A 24105-nucleotide genomic window follows, 5' to 3' on the forward strand; every position below is an offset into this window, starting at 1 on the left:
AAAAAGAATCACAACATCTTGAACTTTCAGCTGCTCCCACCAATACATCAACTCTTAGGTTTACGATAGGGTCTAGAAACACTTCAGCGGTCATCCAATAGGAAAATAGAGACTATAGCTACAAAAATAACACATGAATGAGGTAGATAAATTAAAGCTTTCACATCCAGGACTCGCCTGTTCCAACTTGGTAGCCTTCATGCAATACTCAGAAGAAAAAAAAAAAATCTTCATAATTACTCGGCGTAAGTCACAATCAAGGAAATGTTGGTACAAATTAGTATAAGTTTTTAGTATATAATAAGAAAACATGCCCTTCCACGAGTTTGTTTCTTCAAGAATGGACACCGAGCTCTTCAACAGAGCAGGCACTGGTGGACTAAATTACATCACCTGAGATTCCCCTGCTCAGGTGGTCACCTCTCCTGGTTTTAGGAAGAAGGCGGCATCTGGAAGGGTAGAGAGGACCTTGGCACTCTTGAGGCTCCAACTGAACTGTATTTAAATAAGCAGCAACACACACATTGACTCTCTAAGGACTAAAATCAGTCCACTTGAGGGCATCCTACTTAAGGTTCCAAGGTTGAAAAACACTTTGGAATTCTACAACCTTGGTTTTCCAAAAAAAAAATACATTCAAAAAAAAAAAAGAGAAGTGGGTGCAGGATTGGGAGAATACAAAAATGGGTCCCGAAACAGATGACAGACCACGTCCACTTACCCGAATCCAGTCCCCACAGAATCGAGCATACAGCCGCCCCACCCCCTGCCACCCCCCAACCCCAAGCAGGTGAAACAGGTGTCTTCTCCATGGTGGTTCAATACCTTCCAACTTGAAAGAGGTGACCATCTTTGGAAACAGTTACTCGAGGTTGTACAAAGGTTTTTATGTATATAGTTTGTTGCAAGTAACAAAACTACTTTGCAAGACCCGCTTTCTTCCAAAATTTAAAAAAATACTAGTATTTGTTTTAGTAAGAATTTTTTTTTTCCCTCTCTTTTTTCTTTTTTTGCAAAGCAGCATAGCAACATTGTGATTGTAAGAGGTGCCTGAGGTTGTGGTCACAACTGTAAACATTATTTGCACATCAGGAAGAAAACTGGAGGAGATGGGGGCCTTAAAAAAGAGAGAGAGAGAACAAAAAAAGATACAGTTCTCTAGAGAGGTCACTGCGTGCACTGCTCCTCGGAGGCGCGTCCTCCTGCGGCTTAGCTGACTGCGATCTTGTTTTCTTCCAGGAGGTGCGGGAACTGGTGTTTGGGGACGTTGTCGGCCGTCCCTGGCTTCTCCACCTCGGCACCAGCGGCAGACTGGGAGCCGTCGATCTTGGAGGCAGCCGTGTTATTCACCACGGAGCTGGCCCCCAGGGACACAGGGAGGGTGGGGATGCCACCACTCTGAATTACGGAGATCTCGTTGGTCTTCATGGCCAGACCACCGTTGAGCATGGTGGCGTACTGGTTCCACACGACGGGGTCCACGTTCACCGAAGGGGCCATGATTTCCTTGGGAAACATCTCGGGGACCCTCTTTCCGTCCGTTCCTAACAGAGCCATGGTGTTCTCGATGGCTAGCTTCCTGCCACGGCGTGCTGAGCTGTTGTTGGCCCCGTGTGTCATGTAATGGACCTGTGGGAAGAGGGACAGAAAGGTTTCCACCAAAACAGAGGTTTTTGCATGTAGGCCAATCAAAGTCAAGTCTGCCCACAGGTGCGGCCCATCGAAACTTCTATTTTAAAATTAGATTTCGGAGAATTCCTTGGTGGTCCAGTGGTTATGGCTCCATGCTCCCGCTGCGAGGGGCCCAGGTTAAAACCCTGTATCAGGGAACTAGGATCTCACAAGCTGCAGAGAGCAGCCAGGAGAGAAATTAGATTAAAAAATCCAGATTATCTATTCTCTTGGCGGGGGATGGCGGGGGGTCGACAATCAGACCATCTGGCAACAATGGGCCCACATTCCTCCCTAGAGGCAACGTTGGGGACGCACACACCAAGTTTCCCCATTCACTATTCTGCACTTCTGTCAACACCTACTAGGGAGTATAGTGTTGTTTTGAGTGCTAGGGTTACGACGTGTTAACACACACACCTACAGAGGTAACAAATGGTATGGAACCGAAGGCATACAGACACTGAGCGCAGATGAAATGGGAAAATATGTGAGAGCAGGAGCTTACATCAGTGTCAACGCCCTGGTTACGACTGATTCTATGCACACATGCTAAGTCAATTCAGTTGTGTCCAACTCTTTGCAACCAACCCCATGGACTGCAGCCCTCCAGGCTCCTCTGTCCAGGGGATTCTCCAGGCGAGAATACTGGAGTGGGCTGCCATGCCCCGCTGCAGGGGATCTGCCCGACCCAGAGATCGAACCCAGGTCTCCTGTACCATTTCCTGCACTGGCAGGTGGGTTCTTCACCACCAGTGCCACCTGAGAAGCCCATTCATTCTACAGCTGCGCAAAATTAAAATTCTACCACCGGGAGAAGCTAGAAAAGTGTGTGAGCATCTCCGTGCAACTTCCCCCTTTGTGGGAACTGACCCATGTAAAACATTTGAGTTATAAAAATTAAGTTTTGAACAAAACAGACCCTGCCCTGATGGAGCTGACATTACCTAGATACATCGTGTCAACAGGAGCAATCACTGCTGAGGAAAAAATTAGCCTAGCTGGGAAGGTTACACAAGCCACCAAGAATGAATGTTGTTTCATCTACGGTGGCAAGCAAGACAGGGACTCTTCTGAAGAGCAAAGATAATCTACTACCTCCTGCTTCTTCAACCTGGCCTCCTTTCTGCCATTATTTTCCCAGTTTGGCTTTTGAGTTTTCAAATCCCTTTTTTAAAATAAAAAGCTGAAGACCATGGTAGGTAGTCCAGTCTAAAAGCTCAAGACAAACCCATAATGGATTTATCAATTTTATATTACAAACATGACAATCACCATCTACGGTTCCAGATCTGCAGGATTTTATGAAGGCAACTAACATCCTAACTTCAGAGATGCTGTAATGTGAAGAAGCCTGTTTCCTTTTTCTTTTTTCCATTGCACTGCAGAGCTGGCAGGATCTTAGTTCCCCAACCTAGGCTTCAACCTGGGGCCCAGCAGTGGAAGCATGCAGTCCTATCCACTATTCCTTTTTAAAAAATACTATTTCCAATACAGTATTGTAAAGTAAAATAAAGTAAAAATAAAAATTAAAAAAAAAATACTATTTCAAGAGCCAGTTTTGACATGGCACGATGTAATATCCCACTTGGCCCTGATGGAAGGATTTATTAGGGATGAACGTCACTGCTTAACACCGAGCTCCCCCCACCCCCCAGCTGAAGCCTTAAGGAAGCTCACCTTCAAGTTGCCTTTGGTGGTGAAAGCGCGGCCACATATGTTGCATACAAAGGGCTTCTCACCGGTGTGAGTCCGCTCGTGGATCTGAAGCGCGCTGGCCGACGAGAAGTTCTTCCCGCACCTCGTGCAGCCGTGTTGCTTGGCCTGTCGGCGGGGCTGGGCTGCTAACAGAGGCGTCATACCTGGGGACATGGTCGCGGGACCCACAAACCCACCAGGAACTTCAACTTTGACATAGGTTGGCTGGGCTCGGATAAATGTCGATGGAACACTGCTCCGACCTGCGCACAGGGGAAAGAAAAAAAAAAAAAACACTTTTATCATCACGTCATCATTCATTCTTCAAACCAAGAAAGGAGTTTTGACCACCACTGCCCCGACGTTTCAGAGTCTGGAAACACCTTTCAGGAAATTTACACACTGGAAGCAGCTTTCTTATTTAGCTACACAGAGAATGACGACTCCAAAAATTTAAAAGAATTTTCCTATTGGGTGAGCCAAAAAATTCGTTCCGGTTTCCCCAAAACAGGAGGTGGAAAAGCCCGAACAGAGTCTCTGGCCAACCCAGTATTTTGGATTTTAAAAGGTATCGGCATCAGAAACACATGCAACGCAATTCCAAGTTCAATCCCCACATCAAGTTACTTTTAAAGTCTGCTCTGACACCATCTTTCTGATTCTACAAAGGTGTCCCCTCCATTTGACCATTAATGCCATCAACAGGCATTCCACAATTTAAAATAGGTTACATTCTCTTTTCTCCCTCAAGAATTACCCATCTGTGACTCTTACATTAGGGAGCGGGATCTCTGAATCATGGAACTATGAATTATCTCACTGGTGTCCACTTCCTGAAATATTCTTTTGGGATAGCATTAACTCAAAAGAATCCCCGTGTGGCCACCAAGGACCTCCAACACAAAAATCAAAACCGAGCAAAGTACACTGTCCTAAGTAAGAGCACGTCAGGACTATGACAGAGGTAGTCACTAATTGCCCTACGGAGGAGCTAGTTCACTCTCCATCGGTCAAGGTCACCCTGGTTCCTTCCGGATGACCTCGAGCCCAGAATGGACCTAAGTGAAATCCAAAGCTCTATCACCTTCCATCTCAGTGCGGCTGCTCTCCGAGCCGTCCCCTTTGCCGTCGGCGTCCGGAGACTTGGACTTGACGCTCTCCGCCTGGCTATGGGCCGGCGAGACCGCCTGGAAGGACGTGCTCTCCAGGACGTCTGGGCTTCGGCTGGCGCACTCGGGGTCGCCCATAACCGAGGAGGCGTCGTCGTTGGTCAGGCCGTCACTCTCCGCGGACCCGTTTTCTCGGCTTCCCTGCCGCTGCAGGACGAGCGCGGCGAGCCCCGCCTTCACCGGGACATCCAGCGAAGCCGCCGCGGCCAGCCCCGGGGTAGGGGACGCCGCGTGGACGCCGGCGAGGGGCCCGGGGCCCCTCAAGGAGCTGCTGGGGGCCTCCTGGGGGCAGGCTTCGTCTACGTCGAAGGCTTGCATGACCCCGTCGTGAGCGGGCGCGCCGGGGCTGCCGTCCCCCCCGGCCGCCGAGGGCTCGGGCCCCGCGAGCTCGCAGGGGCTCTCGGGCAGAGGCGCGTTGGGGATCTGGCCGCCCATGTGCATACGGATGTGCTGCTGCAGCAGGACCGCGTTGGTGAACTTCTTCTGGCAGATGGGGCAGGAGTGCTGCGTCCTCACCGACGCGCTGGCGCGGTGCACCCCCAGGTGCGTCTTCAGGTTGCCTTTGGTGGAGAAGGCGCGGCCGCAGACCTTGCACGGGAAGGGCCTCTCCCCGGTGTGCGTGCGGTAGTGCATCTTGAGTGAGCTCTGGCAGCTGAGGACGCGGTGGCAGATGAGACACTCGTTGGGGTCGGCGGTGGCCTTGTCTATGTTCTCCACCAGCCGCTGCAGCTTCAGGGTCTCCGACCCCGGCTCGGGCGGCCCACCCCCTGGGAAGCCTCCGACCCTGGGGGAGGGATGGGTCGGCCCCACCCCGGGCAGGATGGAGCCATCCTCGCTTTCCGGAGACAGCCCGGGCTGCAGGTCGCCGGGCAATGGGCCCCCTCTGACGTCCTTGGGGTGAGGCCCCGAGGGGAGATTCTGAACTAGCCCTAGGACACTGGGGGTCCCCGCCGCGAGCGCGGGTTTGCTGTCTAGGGAGAGCCCGGCTTCCTCGAGGGGGGCGGGGCCGGCCAGCGCGAAGGGGAGGCCGCCGCCCACCGCCGTCTTGTCGTGGAAGTCGGCCAACAGCTGGGGGTTAGCCTTCACCTGGGGGTGCCGGTGGAAGTGCACCTTGAGGTTGCCCTTGGTGGTGAAGCGGTGGCCGCACACGGAGCACACGAAGGGCCTCTCTCCGGTGTGGGAGCGCAGGTGGATCTGCAAGGAGCTATCAGTCCCAAAAACCTTGCTACAGTACTTACACTTGTGCCGGCAGAGAGCCTCGTCCTTGAGTTTGACCTCCACCGGGGAGACACTCGGTGGCTTCCCTTTTCCTTTCTTGGACGGGTCTAAGGCCACCGCGGAGAAGGGGCTCTGGAAGAGCACAGAGCCCGGGGCCTGGGGGAGCAGCGCCCCGGGGAGGCGCGACAGGACGCCGGGGAGCACCCGGGTGGCGTCCGGCTTCAGCGCGAAGGGCGGCAGCCCCGGGGAGGCGGAGCCGCCGGCGGAAGGGACGTTGGCGTGAGGTAGCTTGGCGGGCTTCAGGGCGTCCAGGGGCAGCCCGGCGCTCCCCGCCTTCTGGCTGAGCAGGGCCACGGCCGCCGACACCTGCTGCGACACGTGGCCCCCGAGCGTCTTCAGCGAGTCGGCCGCGTGGCCGGCGTGGAGGGCGTGCGAGGCCCACATGTTCACCTGCACCCGGATCTGCTCCGTGAGCTGGATCTGCTGCAGCTGCTGCTGCTGGAGGCACAGGATCTGCTCGAGGACCCAGGGCAGGCTGCCGGCGCTGGGCAGGGGCGCCGGGGGCGCGTCGGCGCTGCGCTGGTTCACCGCCACCTTGGTGCCGCGCAGCGCCTGAAGCGTGACGTTGGTGTTGGCCACCTTGCCTTTGGGTAAGTAGCTTATGTCCTGCGGCGCGGGCGGCAGGGCGGCCTCTGTCTTCAGATACAGAACAGACTCCGCCCCTGGCTTCTCCCTCGCGTCCCCGGGGGCCCCTCCGCCGCTGCCATCGTCCCGGTGGCCCTCCCTCCGGCCCGGGCTCGGCGGCTGCGAGCTGAGCACAGTCCCCGACAAGTCTTCGGACGACATTGGTCCCTCACTGTCCTTCAAGATGAGCACGGGGGGCGTTTTAGTGCAATTTTTCTTGTGGTCCAAGAACTCCGAGAAGCTGAAGAACTCCGCACAGCATTTCTCGCAGATGTGGGTCTCCTCCCGCCGGGGCCGCTTTATCCCTGCTCCGTCCCCATTCAGCTCGTCGTTGCCACTGCCACCGCCGCCACCAAGATAGTTCATTGGAGCACCTGTGAGGAGAGGGAAGGAGATGAGAATTCCACCCTAGGAAGGACACAGGGCGGTCTCTGGCGGGGGGAGAACCACAACTCACAATTCAGAGGTCTTCATGATCTGTGTCCTAACAAGGAGACCATGGAATGAGGGTCTCAGTGAGCCAACCATTTATGTAGTGGGTGGAATCATAACCCCTCCGAATATCCAATCCTAACCCGTTCCCCTGTGCACGTGGTCTTCTTGTCGGGGCTGGGGGGGAGGCTCTGTACAACTGTTAATTATAGAGTGGAGCCCAAGCCCAGTGCCTGGTGTCCTTAAGGAGAAAAGAGACAGGAAAACTTCCCTGGTGGTCAGTGGTTAGGAATCCACCTGCCAAGGAGGGGACGCAGGTTCAACCCCTGGTCCAGGAAGATACTACGTGCCTCGAATCAATTAAAGGCCATGTACCGCAACTACTGAGCCCGTGGGCCTAGAGCCCGTGTTCTCTAACAAGAAACCACCACACGGTGAGAAGCCCTTGCACCACAACTTGAGAAAGCCAGCATGCAGCAACAGGGACCCAGGGCAGCCAAAAAGAAGTAGAAATCAAAACAAACAAACAAAAAAACACGCGACAGAATAAGGCCGTGTTAGGCCAACGCAGGAGATACAAAGCTCTAAGCCAAGGATGCTGCACCCAACAGAAGGCAGCAAGCAGGCTGTGTGGTCCACACTCGCCTTGGAGCCTCCAAGAGAAAACGACCCTGCTGCTCCTCAGCCTGAGGGGTCCAGCCTCCAGAACAGTGCAGATAGACTTGTCTTGGGCAATCTAGTGTGTGCTCATTCCCTAAGTCACGCTCGACTCTTCGCAACCCCATGGCTGTAGCCTGCCAGGCTCCTCTGTCTGTGGAATTTTCCAGGCATGAATACCAGAGTGGGTTGCCATTTCCTTCTGCTGGGGATCTTCCCGACCCACAGACTGAAGTTGGGTATCTTGCATCTCCTGCACTGGCCATCTAGTAATCTGTACCAACTTATTATTAAGGCAGTGCTGGGAAACTCAATATAATTTATTAAAATAATCCCCACGGAGCTCTCTGCCCCACCTCAGAGCTGGCTTACAAAAGCAAATGGATTTCATGTCATCCATTAAAATGACACTGGAAGCCTGCTGTTCATCTCCACCCTGGGTCCATCAGAAGTGAAACTGCAATAAATCACTCCTTCAGACGAAGTGGGAACTCGACCATCCCACCAGAGACCGTGGAAGTTTAAAGGTGCCAAGAACTATGACGGTGGTACTCAATTCACCTAAAATGTGGAGACCTAAAGAAGACAAAGCCGATACACCGAGGAGTGTTTTTTGTGTGGGGGGGGGGTGGGGGGGACGACTGAAAAAAAAAAGGAAAGATTGCACGTCCAAGAAAAAGACTTTACTGACCTTCCTGATTATGGAAATCCTGTAGAAGTGCCTTAGCGTGACATTAAAGGATTAACAAGCCATTAAACAAAGAAGCCAGAGACAAGCAGGAAAGGATGGAATGACAGAATTTCCTCCTCGCCCTCCGTTTGCAGCTTCTACTACTGTTACATTAAATCAAACCACCTTCATAGTCTGGGCAGTTCTGTTCCTAAAAATGATTGATCCCTGGGTTCCTTTTGCCAATTGGGTCCCATTTCCTTCACAGTGACTGCCAGTCTGCCTGTCAAAACACCTACTGGGCAGCCATACTATGGCCAGCTGCCTGGGCCCTGGCGAGTGGAGACTCTGTAACCGACTTGACTGTTTCCATTTCCTGGCTGTTCTGCTGTATGTACACCCTGACCCGAGAAGTCACACAGGCACACCTCAGACGCAGCAGTCCCAGGGGTGCTGAGCTAAGCCACAGACCTTTGCATATGGATACAAAGATCCACCTAGAAAGAAGGGTATTTTTCACAGAAATGTTTACAGCCACAAAAAAAAGGGAGGGAGGTGGAATATAAATTTTGGTATACCCACAGTATGGAAGCAATGTAGAATTTCCGTATGTCCTGAATTCGGAGACAGAAATTAGGTGGAAGTAGGTCACAGAACTGTATGCAACAAGTAACCACTTTTGTTTAAAACAAAAAACACCTATTTGAAATGTACAAATGAATGGGGAAATGGCCATGTCAGGAAATATTATTTTTTAAATAATCACTTTTTAAAAATAAATGAACCTATTTTGCCTCTTCTTGGGTGATTACATTTCCCAACACCACGGGTTTTGACTGAGGAGTCAGTCAACAATTTGGGGGAGGGATTGATCTTGAAACAGTGTATTTCTCTTAAGATCTATACTTTCCAACAGACTTTCAAACACTGACTCTTTTAAATTTCCACAGCATAGCCTTAATAAATTGACTTAATCTTTCCTAATTTCAGACTAGGTAATAATCAGAAGTTTAGCAAGGTGTGTGTGGGTGAACCAAGGGAAAGAAAACAGAAATTATAGTAATCTATCATTCACAGGTTTGAGATGGTAGGTTTATCCCTCAGGATTTCTATTAAATGTGTACAATCATGACCGCTACATAAGGTAGATGCCTGGGTTAAGCCATGTGATTAATAAGTGTTTGTGAGTGCTGACTACAAGCCTGGCACCATCCTAGGATCTGGAGAAAGTGTACATACTGTAGGTGTTCAGTGAACATCAATTTCCTCACCTTGTCTATTTCTGTGGCTTGGTTACCTGGGCAACTAGGGCTGCTGAAAATAAGACTTACAACCGTCATTTAAAGCCTCACTCATTTTAACAACCCTTCTCACTTCCTAATGAGTGCAAGGCAGGGCTAGGGGTCTGATGATGCAAAGACGAGCAGCCTGGTAGTCCCCAACGGTCCAGACTAGAACCTCTAGGTGCCCCGTGGTCCACGCTATATCCATCCAATCCTATTAAACACCAGCCCCATTTATAGATGAGAAAAACAGACTCCAAGATGTGACTTTTACCCAAGACAACACAATAAAAAATGTAGTCATAGATAACTTTTGAGCCCTTACTATGTACAGGTGTAATTTATATGTTATTAACAATTAACAAAAGAGACTATTACATTTAACAGAGGGGGAAACTGAGGCACGGGACATTAACTTCCCCAAGGTGGTGAAGCAAAAAAGCCAGGCAAGTGCAGATTCTCCCTTTGAACTCTTCATTCATGCACTTCCTCTCCTACTAAGTTCTACTGAGATGGCAACTATCTTGCCTCTTGCAGAAACCCCTGGGGAGGACAGGAAGGCTTGAAGGAGCAGGTTGGGGTGGGGGCGGGACAGGGAGGGTTAAGACACAATCTACCCCAGCTATTTCCACGGGGAACAGTAGGTAGATACCACCTTCCTTCCAACTCCACAACTGCTCTAAAGCAACCAAATTCCCAAGAATCAAAAGTATTCATCAGTTCCCAGAATCATTAAGATGGTGTATCTATCTACCTGTACATTTGTAATGGGATGCTTGTGGAGGTGTGTTAAGTGGCACCATCTTTCTGGAAGTGCAACTCTGGCAATTATGTGTCAAGAACTTTTCAAGGGAAACTTAGAAAGTTTCTCTTGGGAGGGAAATATACCAGCCAGGTAAATGCATAAATAGATACAACTTTTTCAGAGTACAATCCACCACCACCACCATTATAGTGCAATTCTTCCACCCAGCAACTCCCTTGGTAGGAATTTACTTTCTGTGATGCCAGGGTTCAGGTCTCATAGCAAATAAACAGCCCAAACAGAAATGGACACACTGTGGTTCACCAGCAAGATTCTGATGAAATAAACCAGGGTACAGACAAAAGATGACTACTTTGTAGCTCTTTACTACAGGTGCTTGCTCTATAGGACAACCACTCAAGTGTGATTTCAAAAGGAAGAAAAAATGCAGACAACAGGCTGTACACATAATGTGCTTCCCCCCTGCCATGTTTGGGAATAGACATAAACATGTCCGTGGGAAACTTCTGAAATAAGCGTTGCTAAGGCTGGTCCCTGGCCTCTGGAGCACAGGCCTGGGGTGGAAGAGAAACTTCAAAATGTATACACTTTTGGCTCTTTTTTTTTAATTAGCATGTTACACCCCTCCTCTCTCGTCTCAGCCATGCTACTTCTGGAAATCTCTAGCAAAGCCCGTGTACAAATGCCCATTCTGCTTGTTAAGCGCCAAAGCACAACTGCGACCATCCCCCATACGTTGCCACAGAGCACCCAACACAGACTCTCCCACCTTAACTCATTTATCTTTGCAGCCACAGACAAGCATCTTTGCTTCCAATGTGCAAGCGTGGAAACTGAGGCTCAGGAATAAATGACTCAAGGTGCCACACTGTTCACTAGAAAACACAAGAGCAGGGACTCTAGTCTTAAATACATTTATAAAGGCACTAAAGTTAGCGGCCTCATTTATTACTCTTTCTGCTAGAACACTTTCTTTTTTCCTTTTACCCCTCTAGGAAAGCTTTTAAAGCATTTTCCCCCTCCTCTCCCCCCGACTCAGTCCAAAACTTTAATACCACAAACATACTGTATATCTGTTTATGCACTATGATCCTTTGGAAGACCACAAACCACTGTTAACACGCATAATTTTTTTTTGGCCAGGATGCACAGCACACAGGATCTTAAGAACCTGTGCCCAGTGCAGTGGAACACCGGGGAAGTCCCAAATATACATTTTTGTCTCCCTCTCCCCCCCAGAAAGTTTTCACCCCCACACAGACAATATTCTTTCAATCGTGAGCACTGAGCGCACACCTTGGCAGTATTTGCAGAGCTCCTGCCTAGGTCGTCAACAGAAAGCAGGTATTTTCCTGTGAGGTTAATGCGGCTGTGTTACTGGAAATTCTGGTTACCTGACTGACTGCTAGATCTTCTTTACTGTGTTCACAAAGAAGCACGTATTACTGTATCACAAATGTTTCCAATCATTTCTGGTCAGTGTATCTCAACGTGATTTATCTCCTGGGTATTTCTATGTATCTCACTGTACGCGGTTCAAGATTTCTGTTGGAGGAGGGGAACTGTGGCACAAAAAAGGTTAAGCTCCCTGCCCCAGAAGGACCTAGCAGTTCCCAAGAGTGATTTACAACCTGAATACCAGCTTGCAGGCCCTGTATACACAGGCTCGCCTCTTCTGCAGCCTTCAAGCAATACTGGCAACATCCCGCTCTGAGTCTTCAAACAGCAGGAGCTCTGTTCGCTGGTGCAGTAAAGTACTTCGACATCCAGACCACCACTGGCAAATACTGAAAGCATATTTGCCCCAAAGTAAGAGGGCTCTGTTATGAACAATCGCTGGGTATGCTTAAGTTAACCCTTCCCGAAAAGAAAAAGCAAAGTTCAGAGGGATTACAGCAACTAGATCTTCCATCCTTCCACCCCACCCCCACTCCCGAATTTTAGGAATGTTATCTCTCAGCATCTAGTTATCCAATAAGTTGGAAGAATGCAGTAAACCCAGCAGGGGGCTTAGATTCAATCACTGCCAAATGGATAGAAAATACTCTTACTATTGTATAGCAAGAAAAGCTCATCTGCCAGAGGCCAATCAAATTCTGAAGCCTATGAAAATGCTTAAGAAACCAACCGTATATCTTGAGACAAGCATTATGCCTGAAGCTTATCTTTTTTTCCTCCCATTCCTATATTAAAAGAACTACAATGAGTAGATTATCTAAAGTACTTAATATCTCTTACCCCACACCCCCACCAGCAGGATAACTGCTTACCAAAAAACAAAAGGAAATTGAGATGTCCTTAAGTACTGAACCAGTTCAAAAAAAGCGCTTAAAATTAAACCAGTTTAACTTTACATCTGCATTCAGCAATCTGAGAAACGCCTTTAACTTAATTTGTAGGTGGGAAATTGAAGCTGTAATTAAGTTTCCATTTAATAAAGGTATAAAAAATATTGTTCCAAACTGTCCTGAATCAAAATTCAAGTTTGCTGAAAAGGAAGAAGTAAAAAAATCAAAGTTTTTTCTGCTAACGTGTGCAAGCTCTGCTGTTTATGCTAGAGATAGGTCCCACTTTTCCTCAACTGGAGCTCATCTTTTAAAAGCAAGTTGTTAACTTCACGCAGGCAGTTTTTGCTATCTCCTTCCCCAGAACCCCTTAGAACAATACCTGACATGGACTCGAAATTTGGGGGTAAAAATGGATGGCAATGATTGGAGATGCAGTTCTTATCTGGATTTAGAGGCTTCTAAAGATGCTTTAGATGCTTTTTTAAACAATCAAAAGCACACAGGTGAAGGGTGATGAAAAAGGGGTATCTTAAACTCTTTCCATCATTTTTTCCAAGGCAGTAAAGCCTGGAGCACCAAATGCAAACTCTGTTTAACTTCCAAATTGCTTCCCAGGACCCCTTATTCTAAAGCCTACAGCAGCCCGGCTCCTCCATCTGATAGAATACTGATAGAAAAATCCCATCCCATAACCAACTCCTCTAAAACCACGATAAACACAACTTCTTGGATTTAGAGCACAGCTCTAAAGAACCCAGAAGCTCAGAAATCAAAGCTTACACAGCTGAAAGTCTTACAACCAGATTGGAATGCACACCTCACTCTTACACCTTACAAAAAAAATTCATTTCATTTAAAAAGAGGAAGCATTAACTCTATCCCTCCCTCCCAAGATGGCTCCCTAACAGGAGGAAGGCTGAAGGGGCTTGTAGCATCAGCTAGCACCGATTTGTGCAACTTTTAACGGAACAAAAGAGGTGTGGGCAAGCTGTAGCCCTTCTGTTTCAGAAAGCCAGATGCAAACGCAGAAACTTGGCCTGCAACATTCACGGAGGCTACTGTCACCAAGATTTCCCTTTCCCTCAATTAAAACAGAAACTTCCAAGCGTCCCATTCTGCCTCCTTACCGCAGATGTAGGTCATTTCAGTTTAGAAACTGGGGCTAAGCGGTTATTTGAATTTGGGGAATCTTAATCGTTGATGGTTGTCATCCAGTTTAGCACAAAGGGCATTTGAACCTCTTTTGAAAAAAAGGCTAATTTTCCTGTACATGGCCTTAGTCCCCTGAGCACCTGCAGATGTTCTGGATCTAACTGATCGCCAAACTTCATTTTCCTCCCTCAAAAAGTGCATTTCTTTTTTAAGTGGTCTCAAATCGGCTGTGCACTATAAGATCAGTCTAAACTGGATGTCTTTAATTATACGCATACACGCAAACAGGGGCTCAAACACAAAATGTATCCATTAAAATGAACTGCTTGGGAATGTACTACTACTACTACCTTCTGTTTCACGGCGGCAACTGGGGGCTCTGCAAACACATACTAGGATCGAAGAATTCTTTCCAAGAATGCTAAAGACTTGGCAAAGAAACTTCGGCACCGCCGGGGAAAGCGCAAAGAACTGACTGGCGTCCCGAGGAGCGCCCAGCCCAGAGATTTTCAACCCCCAGCCCCAGCGCGTCCCTCCCATCAGGTGGGAGCCGGTACCTGCGAGGGGACCCGCCTCTCAGCAGAGCGCGAGGTTCCCGGCTGGGCCTCCAGGGGACGCCCGCGCGCAGCTCAGCGGCCACCGCAACCCCAGCGATCAATAGCAACTCCCCCTCCCCAATTGTGGAGGGAGCGCAAGGCCAGGCTCGCGATCCTAACCAGCTCGGGTGGACTGGTGCCCGACTCCAGCTAGCGTTCATTTAAGAACGTCCCCTCGCCCCCCGTAACCAGCTCCCCCTAAGATACCAAATCCCACCAAAAGCCGCACCAAGAGTGCGCCCACCCAAAACGAAGCGGGTAGGGGGAAGGGGAGGTCAGAGCAGGACCAGGGGAGGGGTCAGAGCCAGGAGCTCGCCCCTCCTTCCCGGGAGGAAGCGGGCGGGCGGAGGGTTAACCCTTTTGTTCCAGGTGGGCCAGGCAACGAAGCCTCTCCGTCCTTCCCCCCCACCCCCCTCCCAAGGCACAAAGAGAGGCCGCCCTCCCCCGACCTCCGGTGCGCGCTGCCCTGACCATCCGACGCCCCAAAAGCCGCTGAGCCGCCCCTTTGGTCAAGCCGATCTGTTTAACTTGCCCTGGAAAAAGATTATTTGGGGAGGAGGGGGGGAAATAGGGATTTACATTATGTTATAGATTCAGAAAATGTATTCCATTCCCTGCCCGAAATACAGGGTACGGTAACCAAAAAGCGGCGACGGCTCTTCCCCTCCTTGTAGTGGATTGAAGCGACTGGGGTCGCCGCGCGCACCCCCATCACCCGCTGGGAAATTAGAAAGCAGGCGGCGAGGGGAGCGAAGCCACCAACAAGGCCTGAGAGGAGCTTAAAGACGCCCCCTCCCCCCACGCGTACGCGAAAAACTTATCAGGCGACAATTTGGCGGGCCAGGGCGGAGGGGAGATAGTGAGAAAGCGACTCGCTCCTAAAGCCCCCGAGGTTAAATGATTAGGGAGAGAGGAGTCCGCTCGGCCGCTCCGACTGGGCTGGGGGTCCCGAACTCTTCCCAACCCCGGAGAGGCGCGGCGCGGAAGCGTGGGCCGGGTCAGCCCCTGGGAGCTCGCCCTGTCCGCGACCGCCCAGCCCTGGCGCGACCTCTCCCCTCCGGCCCCCGGGGCGCGCTTTTCGGAAAGCGGGGCGCGCCAGAAAAGCCACGCGCAACGCCAGGCGGGTGCACCCCAGCGGGACTGCAGAGCGCGCACGACCCCCGCGCCCTGGGGCCCGCACCCCTCCCGCCGCCCGCGGTTATTTTTAGGAAGTCGGAAATCAAAGATGGCTGGAGGTCAGGCCCCGAAAGGTTAGGGCGAAGATCGGCAGGCGGCGTAGCCCCGGGAGAAAAGAGGGAAACCAAAAAAAGAAAATTTTGAAACGGAAAAGAAGGCAATCTTGTGCCCTCGTCCTCCACTTCTTCCGGCCCTCAGTCCCCTCCGCAGCGCGGGTGGCCCGCACCCCAGCTCCTGGGGGGTGGGGAGAGGTCGCGCCCCCTCCCCCTCACGGCACGGGAGGGGCGCGTGCAACCGATCGGCCGCCCCCGGGGGGTCTTCCAAAGGTGCGCCCCTTCCCCAGCCGCCTAGAAAAGCCCCCAACGGTGAGGGAATAGAGTGGGGACCCCCGGGGTCTTTTCTTTTAAAAGCGGCGCCAGGGAGGGAGGAGGGGGGCCTAAGTTACAAGTGTGGGGGGGAGGTTACTAGTGAGGGGAGTGCAGCCAATTAAGAGAGGGGCAGAGGACGAGGAGAAGGGGACCTCTCGGGAACGAGGGGCAGGCAGAGGCTCGGGGTCACTCCTACAGTAAGAGCGAGACCTGGGGGTGAAACTTCCACGAGAGAGAAGCGAGAAAAAGTGTAAAATTAACAAGGGCGGGGGTGGGGGTGGGGAACCAGGCTGCCGGTTCGCCCCTGGAACTAAGCCCCCGGATCCAAGTTCCCGAATCTGCGGAGGGAGCCGCGGCCTCGCCGAAGCCCGCGCCTCCGAGGGGCGGGCGAGCGTCTAAGAAGCTGCCCGCCCGGGGCGCGCGCCCCCCAGCCCCACTCACCCGGCGCCCCCGCCGCCGGCGCCGCTGGGGCCGCATCTGCACACTCGGGGGCCGGCTGCTGCGGCTGCCGCTCGCCCTGATCCTCCTCCGAGTTGATGTGCTGGGGCTTCGCCTGCTTGCGCCTCGACATGGTGCGAGCATCGGGGCGCCTGGAGAGCCGCGGTTATTTGCCCACTCCGCCACAAATTCCTGGAGTTGGGAAATTTACCCCCCTTCGGCCGGAACGCGCATGTCCCAGTAATTATTATTATCAATAATGCATTGCGATTTATCATGAGCCCTGACAGCTGATTGGCCTGGGTCCAAGACCTCAGAGATCATTTAAATAAGTCCTCATTGATCAGGGAGGGGCGAGGCATTCTGGGCTTTGTAGTCCGGCCCTACAAGCGACAAAGGCGTGTTCATCTGGGGAGAGCAACTAATTAGCATTCGGGCTCAGATTGGCTGGGTGCTGGGCGAAATCCGAGGGGGGACCATCCTCGCCTTCAGCTATCTGAGTTCTGGGAGAGAAAGAGAGAAATAATTGTGTACTTACTAAAAACTAGGAGTTTCCATAACAGTTTTGAAACAAGAGTATTTGGTAGTGTGCTCCAAAAATTACTTTTGTAAGGTTGATATCCGCGCAAGCTGGGGAGGAAGGTCTTTTCAGTGAAATATTTTGTCTCAATTTTTACCTCTAACAAAAAAATAAACAAACAAAAAACCCTGAGATTTGACCCTTGTCCCCTCCCATCTCCTTTTTCATTGAAATGTTTAAATTGAGTTTTGAGATATCCGAAGAACGGCGGTATATTCAACCTTCCCCCCTCATCTCAACACTTAAGGTGGCCTTCAAATTTCCCAAATTTCAGAGTAGCCCCTCGCCATGATTTATTTCCTTTAAATGCTAAATAATAACCTCCAGGATTCATACTCACAAAGTCTGGGTTTTTTGTCACAGTGCAAATCTTGATTTTTTTTTTTTTTAACTTTAAAATGACTAGATACTAAATATAGAAAAAGCGGATTAAAAACAAGTATAGTCAGAGATAATATGGAAACATGGAGAGGCTGCGTTTTTTCCCCCTACAAGCCATAAAAGTCTGCTAACATCATTTTATAATTGAGACAAACCTCTCCCATGGATGAGCAATGAGCATTGTCAGAGAAACTGGCTGTTGCCAAACGAGCCATTATTGGAATTTTTTGCTATACCAGCTTTACGGTCGAAAAGATGTGTATAGTTCAAAGTGATTGCCTCATCCTGACACGGAGACGTCTGAAATCTTCTAAAATTGTGCATGTGTGTAGAATATTCTATGTACAAAAACCTATAGTAAATCTCGATGTATTTTATTCCATTAACTGCTTTGCATGATGTCACTAAATGTTGAGTAAATGATGAAATAGCCTTCTAAGTCTTTGATTCAATACTTCCCTGGCACCTTTCTGCGTGTGTCTTAATTTAGCACTGACTCCACTGTAAGGAACTAAGCAATTATAAACCCTTCTTCCACATTTGTGCACTGAATTTTCTTGATTAGTTATTCATCAGGTGCCCAGCTTGTAACAGTTCCTTGTAAGCTCCTTGGGAATGCAAGCAAAATAGAATCCTAAGCTGATAAATGTGTTCACCTGGTTGTTTGGACAACCCAAGGCAGAAAATAAATCAGCTTGATCATCTTTTTGATATTCATGGTCCTCAATAAAAACTTACTGAAGGAAGTGAGGTTAACTTCCAGGTTTTGAGTCTTTGTTTGAATACTTGGAATTGGTTTAAGTTCCCTAAACCAGAAAAGATAGAGTTACAGTCAACAGCCCAAGTTGGAAAGGTAAGAATTTGGTTTCATAATACATGGAAGCTGTTTAGCATTCTCATACTGAGTAAAAAAGCCAATTAACGCCTGCCTCACTGACTAATCTGCTTATATTCCCAACACCTTTTCTGTGTAAGGTAGGCGATGTAACTTACCAGTGTAAACGCATGTGCACAGAGGCTTACAGCTCGTGAAATATTAGTGGTTTAAGGAAAAGTTCATTTCACATGTAGGTGTTTATATTTACTTATTTTAGTTGGTGACAATGAAAACATGGTAGTCGGTTCTGCTTAGAACAAGGTAGTAAAAGTATGTCGCGTGAGTCTCCAAGTGATAATAATAACAGTTGATTGAGCCCCTGGCATGCACCACAGACTTTGAGAGATGGACACTCCCTAGTTTTCTCTTCCAAGATAGAGGCATTGTTGTGTCTATTTTGAAAACGAGGAAACTGAGGTGTAAGGACCTGAAGTAACATAATTAAGAAGCGGGTGAGCTCAATCCCTAAGCCCAACTTCAAAATTCTTTTATCACGCCCCGATGCCCATTATCCAGCTGTAGCTGAATATAGACAAGATAGCCAAACAAGAAAATATTGTGGTAAATGAAACACGTTACAGTAAGCCTGTCCTGAAAAATCCAGGGTCTGCAGAAATAACTTCGACAGATAAAGCCAAAGAGTTTTCCCCGAAGGAAAATCTTCCATGAATATTGAAAAGAAAGACCCAGTACAGTTTTCAAATCTACCTCCAACTGATGAGCTGCGGCCAGCAGCTAGTAATCCAGAGGCAAAGTAAGACCTTAGAACAAAGCGGAGGGGGGTGAGTGGTGCGGAAGGCTAGTCGCTAAGCCAAGGTAATTTTTTGATTATTTAATATTCCTTAAACAACCGAAAGACCTGAACGTGTGATGAGAGTCAGGGAAGAGAAAAAAAAAAAGATTGGTGCACAGGATTAAACTTTGTAATGCCTTTTGTTAGATGACTGGGTTTGTGTATAATCAGGTTCTTCTCCCTGTTTGCCCCAGACAGAAATTGTCGGGAAATTGACTTCTTTTATACCTTTCCACAAGCAGTCTAAGAACACTGAAGATTTATCGTGTTTAAGGGTATTTGGGATATATAATCCCATTTTATCATTATTAAAATCCTTTTTTATTCCCATTTCATCCAATGCCTCCTGGGTACTAACAGTTGTATGCTGAACGTATAAATTCAGGAACTTTCCAGTTAAAGGTATAATCGTCTGTGGAACTCAAACCTTCCAAGTCCACAGCATCCACCTCTGGTGTGCTCTGCAAGGAACTTTCTCCCCTCCTGTTCTTTGCCTCTCTTCACCTGCCCATTTCTACTAAGCCCCCAGTCTCAGTTCGAATTTTTCTTCCTAAAACTGGTTTGTTCTCATCCAAATTAGAACAGTCTCGCCTGTTAGTCTAGATCTTTTAGAAGCCAGTTCTTTCCTTTTATAGCATAGTTCAAAATGTATAATTATAGATTGAATGGTATATGCATTTATGATTGGTTTTGCACAGTGCAGGCTCCACGAGGGCAGACACCTTCACCCCTGTGTCTCTAGCACAGCCATCGTAACAGAACACGGAAGTCACAGTCAGTGACTTTGAAGAAGGATTTTGGGGGGCTGAATATAAAACAGGGTATTAAAAGCCGATTACCATTGATGGTGAAGCTGATGCTGAGGCTGAGACTCTAATACTTTGGCCACCTGATGCGAAGAACTGACTCACTGGAAAAGATCCTGATGCTGGGAGGGACTGGGGGCAGGAGAAGAAGGGGACAACAGAGGATGAGATGGTTGGATGGCATCACCAAATCAATGGACATGAGTTCGAGCAAGCTCCGGGAGTTGGTGATGGACAGGGAGGCCTGGTGTGCTGCGGTCCATGGGGTCGCAAAGAGTCGGACACAACTGAGCGACTGAACTGAACTGAACTGACCATTGATGGAAATGTACAGTGCGCAACTGTCGTGGTTTCTTAAAAAAATCAAAATAGAATTACCATAGGATCCAGCATTTCCATTTTTGTGTATGTAGCTGAAAGAACTGAAAGCCAGGACGTCAACAGTAGCCTGTTCGCCCATATTCACAGCAGCATTATTCACAGAAGCTAGAAGGCGGACACAACCCAAGAGTCCCTCAACAAGTTGCTGGCTAAACAGACTGTGGTGTCTACATACGATGAAATATTATTCACCCTTAGAAATGAAAGAAACTCTGACTTGCTACAGCCTGGATGAACCTTGAAGATATTACTCGAAGGGAAATAAACCAGTCCCACAAGGACAAATACGATTCCAGTTCTAGGAGGTACCTAGAGAAGTCACAATCATGCGGACGGAAAGTAGAGGGGTGACCACCAGGGGCTGGGTGGAGGGGGAATTGGGGGGTTGTTGTCTAAGGGTACGGAGTTTCAGGTTTGCAAGATGCAGAGAGTGCTGGAGACTGTACAGTGATATGAATGTCCTGCTTACCACTGATGAGTTCACATTTTTAAAGACGGTTAAATGGTGAAATTTTATGGTATGTATATCCTACCACAAGTGGAAAAAAAGGCAAGTACAAACTGCTGGCTGCCCAGCCATATGTATTTATTAAAAATCACTGGGGTACACCTATAGTGGGTGAATTTTGTGATATGTACAGCAGGTCTAAACGAAGCTGTTGTTAAGAAGGTGAGTAGGTATTTATGTTACGTTGAGTGCTCAGTGATGTCCGACTCTTTACCATCACATGGACTGTAGCCCGCCAGGCTCCTCTGTCCATGGGGTTTCCCAGGCAAGAGTACTAGAGTGGGTGGCCACATCCTCCTCCAGGAGATCTCCCTGACCCAGGGATGGAACCCATGTCTCCCGCACTGTAGGCAGATTCTTTACCACTGAGCCATCTGGGCTTCCCGATTAGATATTTGGTTGTCCCTATAATTGAAAGAGCCATAATTACCTGCGTACTTTTTTCCTACGTGGATTCCCAGCATCTTAGTCTTGAAAAGACAGAAATGGCAAGGCTGGTGTCCATAAACCGCAGTCTGCCACTGTGAAATGATCACCCCTTTGGGTCGCTAATTGTACCAGGAAACAGCTAAGTGGACCAATGTGGTGACCACGGCTGCTTTAATTTGGGAAATCTAAGGTTTGGATTCAGGAAGTAAAAAGAGTGGCTTTTTTCCTCAACATGGACCAACCTCTTGGAGGCTATGGACTCATCGATTTGATATCTGCCTGCCTCAAATAGAAGGCTTTGTATATCAGGAAGCAGCCGTTCAAATGTAGATTTAGAAGTTGAGCGAAAATTGCTTCAGAATTCATCTTTGTCATTCACTGGGAGTGCTCTATTATGGGGCCAACTGTCCACTCTTCTGAGTGTCCTGGCCCAGAACTCTTTTATTGAGATGATTTATATTTGCAAGATCTGGCTAATTGCAGTAATCACCACTTAAATGATGATACTCTCCCGATTCCTGTTTTAATGTCTCTCTGCTTGTTAACATTTTATCAATCCCAAATTGGTATTGAACAATTTCTAGCTCCAATTAGTCTTCCCTGTTAATATATCCTCTAATATATTAAATCCCACAACTGCATACTCAAAGAAAAAAAAAAGTATAGCTACTCCAGCAAGTTCATTAAAGCAGGATTGAACTGTCAGAAATAGGAGTTTCTCCCAGTTACTGCAGTTGAAGAGGAGATGGACTAGGAATGAGAAAGTTGAGGCTACTGGGATTTTTTGGTCCCTCAGTCCCTTGACGGGCCCACTGTGGTCCATGCCCACAGATCTTTAGGGCAATCTGGGGCACTTACATGCTCTAGAGAAGATTGGTCAGGCCTTACACTGTTAAGTCCAAGGCAGCGGTTTTCAATGGGGGTGATTTGACCTCCCCACTGCCTGGGGGCATACGGCAATGAAAGAGAGCTCCTGATCCACAGTAGGTAGAGGCCGTAACATAGCAGGCTAAGGCGGGGAGAACATGCTAATACCCCATATAACCCAGGACAGCTGCCCACCTACACCAGAGAGCTACGAGTCAGTAGTGCCAAAGCTGAGAAACCAGGTCTATAGGTAGTATGATTTTCAAGGCCATGTTCAGTTTCAGTTCAGTCGCTCAGTCTTGTCTGACTCTGCAACCCCATTGACTGCAGCACGCCAGGCCTCCCTGTCCATCACCAGCTCCCAGAGTTTACCCAAACCCATGTCCATCGAGTCGGTGATGCCATCCAGCCATCTCATCCTCTGTCATCTCCTTCTCCTCCTGCTCTCAGTCTTTCCCAGCATCAGGGTATTTTCAAATAAATCAGCTCTTCGCATCAGGGGAACAAAGTATTGGAGTCTCAGCTTCAACATCAGTCCTTCCAATGAACACTCACGACTGATCTCCTTTAGGATGGACTGGTTGGCCGTATTAGCAACTATCTAATCCTTTTCTTTTCAATAATAATAACATAATTTTTATTTAGTTAAAATTTTATCAAAATAAAATAATAATTCCTAATAAAAGTGAAAGTTAGTCACTCAGTCCTGTCTGACTCTTTGCAACCCCAAGGACTGTAGCCCACCAGGATCCTCTTTCCATGGAATTCTCCAGACAAGAATACTGGAGCAGGTTGCCCTGCTCTCCTTCAGGGGAATCTTCCCAACCCAAGGATCAAACCCGGATTTCCTGCATTGCAGGCGGATTCTTTACCATCTGAGCTATCAGGGAAGCCCTTTCAGTAAAACAAGATACTAAATCGCCATCACAGTAAATCCTCTTATCTTCTATAGAGAACCAACTAGTTACCAGTGGGAAGAGGGAAGCAGGGAGGGACAATAGATAGGTAGGAATTAAGAGGTAGAAGCTATTAAGCATAAATAAGATCTAAGGACATATTGCACAGCACAGGGAATGCAGCCAATATTTTATAACAACTGTATGAGGAGTGTAGCCTTTAACACTGTGACTCACTGTGCTGCGCACCTGTGACTTGTGTATATTGTACATCAACAGTCGCTGTCGTTCAGTCACTACATCGTGTCTGATGCTTTGTGAGCCCAAGGACTGCAGCATGCCAGGCTTCTCAGTCCTTTGCCATCTCCCGGAGTTTGCTCAAACTCATGTCCATCGAGTTGGTGATGCCATCCAACCATCTCATCCTCTGTCGTCCCTTTCTCCTCCTGCCCTCAGTGTTTCCCAGCTTCAGGGTCTTTTCCAAGGAGTTGGCTCTTCGCATCAGGTGGCCAAAGTATTGGAGTTTCAGCTTCAGCATCCAGTCCTTCCAATGAACATTCAGGGTTGCTTTCCTTTAGGATTGACTGGTTTGATCTCCTTGCGGTCCAAAGGGCTCTCAAGAGTCTTCTCCGACACCGCAGTTCAAAAGCATCAATTCTTCGGCACTCAGCTTGTTTTATAGTCCAACTCTCACTTCCATACATGACTACCGGAAAAACCATAGCCTTGACTAAACAGACCTTTGTCAGTAAGGTGATGTCTCTGCTTTTTAATACACTGGCTAGGTTTGTCATACCTTTCCTTCCAAGGAGTAAGTGTCTTTTAATTTCATGGCTGCAGTCACCATCTGCAGTGATTTTGAAGCCCAAGAAAAGAAAATTTGTCATTGTTTCTACTTTTTCCCCCATCTATTTGCCATGAAGTGATGGGACTGGATGCCATGATCTTTATTTTTTGAATGCTGAGTTTTAAGCCTATACCTCAACTAAAACAGAATCCTTAGCTTCTCCAACACTTTAGCCACCTGATGCAAAGAGCTGACTCATTTGAAAAGACCCTGATGCTGGGAAAGATTGAAGGTGAGAGGAAAAGGGGACGACAGAAGTTGAGATGGTTGGATGACATCACCGACTCAATGGACATGAGTTTGAGCAAGGTCCAGGTGTTGGTGATGGACAAGGAGGCCTGGCGTGCTGCAGTCCATGGGGTCACAAAGAGTTGGACACAACTGAGTGACTGAACTGAACTGAGCTGACCACTGATGGAAATGTACAATGTGCAACTGTCATGGAAAATAGTATGGAGGTTTCTTTAAAAAATC

The 24105-nt window shown here is 48.6% G+C and overlaps 1 protein-coding gene across 1 annotated transcript; it reads right to left on the reverse strand.

Moving 5' to 3' along the window:
• SALL4 (spalt like transcription factor 4) lies at positions 806–16399 on the reverse strand. The gene is made up of 4 exons (XM_018058044.1): positions 16270–16399; positions 4454–6814; positions 3352–3632; positions 806–1629 (listed from the first exon to the last, which is right to left on the reverse strand). Exons 1-4 carry the CDS (start codon positions 16397–16399, stop codon positions 1210–1212), a joined length of 3192 nt encoding a protein of 1063 aa, XP_017913533.1. The 3' UTR covers positions 806–1209.

The sequence above is a fragment of the Capra hircus genome, chromosome 13, assembly GCF_001704415.2.
Source record: "Capra hircus breed San Clemente chromosome 13, ASM170441v1, whole genome shotgun sequence".
In the NCBI taxonomy this organism is placed as follows: domain Eukaryota; kingdom Metazoa; phylum Chordata; class Mammalia; order Artiodactyla; family Bovidae; genus Capra; species Capra hircus.

Excerpts from the sequence above, each read along its gene's own strand:
- SALL4 (XM_018058044.1), bottom strand. The coding sequence starts at position 16,399 with ATGTCGAGGCGCAAGCAGGCGAAGCCCCAGCACATCAACTCGGAGGAG. Across the intron at positions 6,815-16,269 it reads GCCGGCGGCGGGGGCGCCGG|GTGCTCCAATGAACTATCTT; the intron begins GTGAGTGGGGCT and ends CTCTCCTCACAG. Across the intron at positions 1,630-3,351 it reads CCACCAAAGGCAACTTGAAG|GTCCATTACATGACACACGG; the intron begins GTGAGCTTCCTT and ends CTCTTCCCACAG.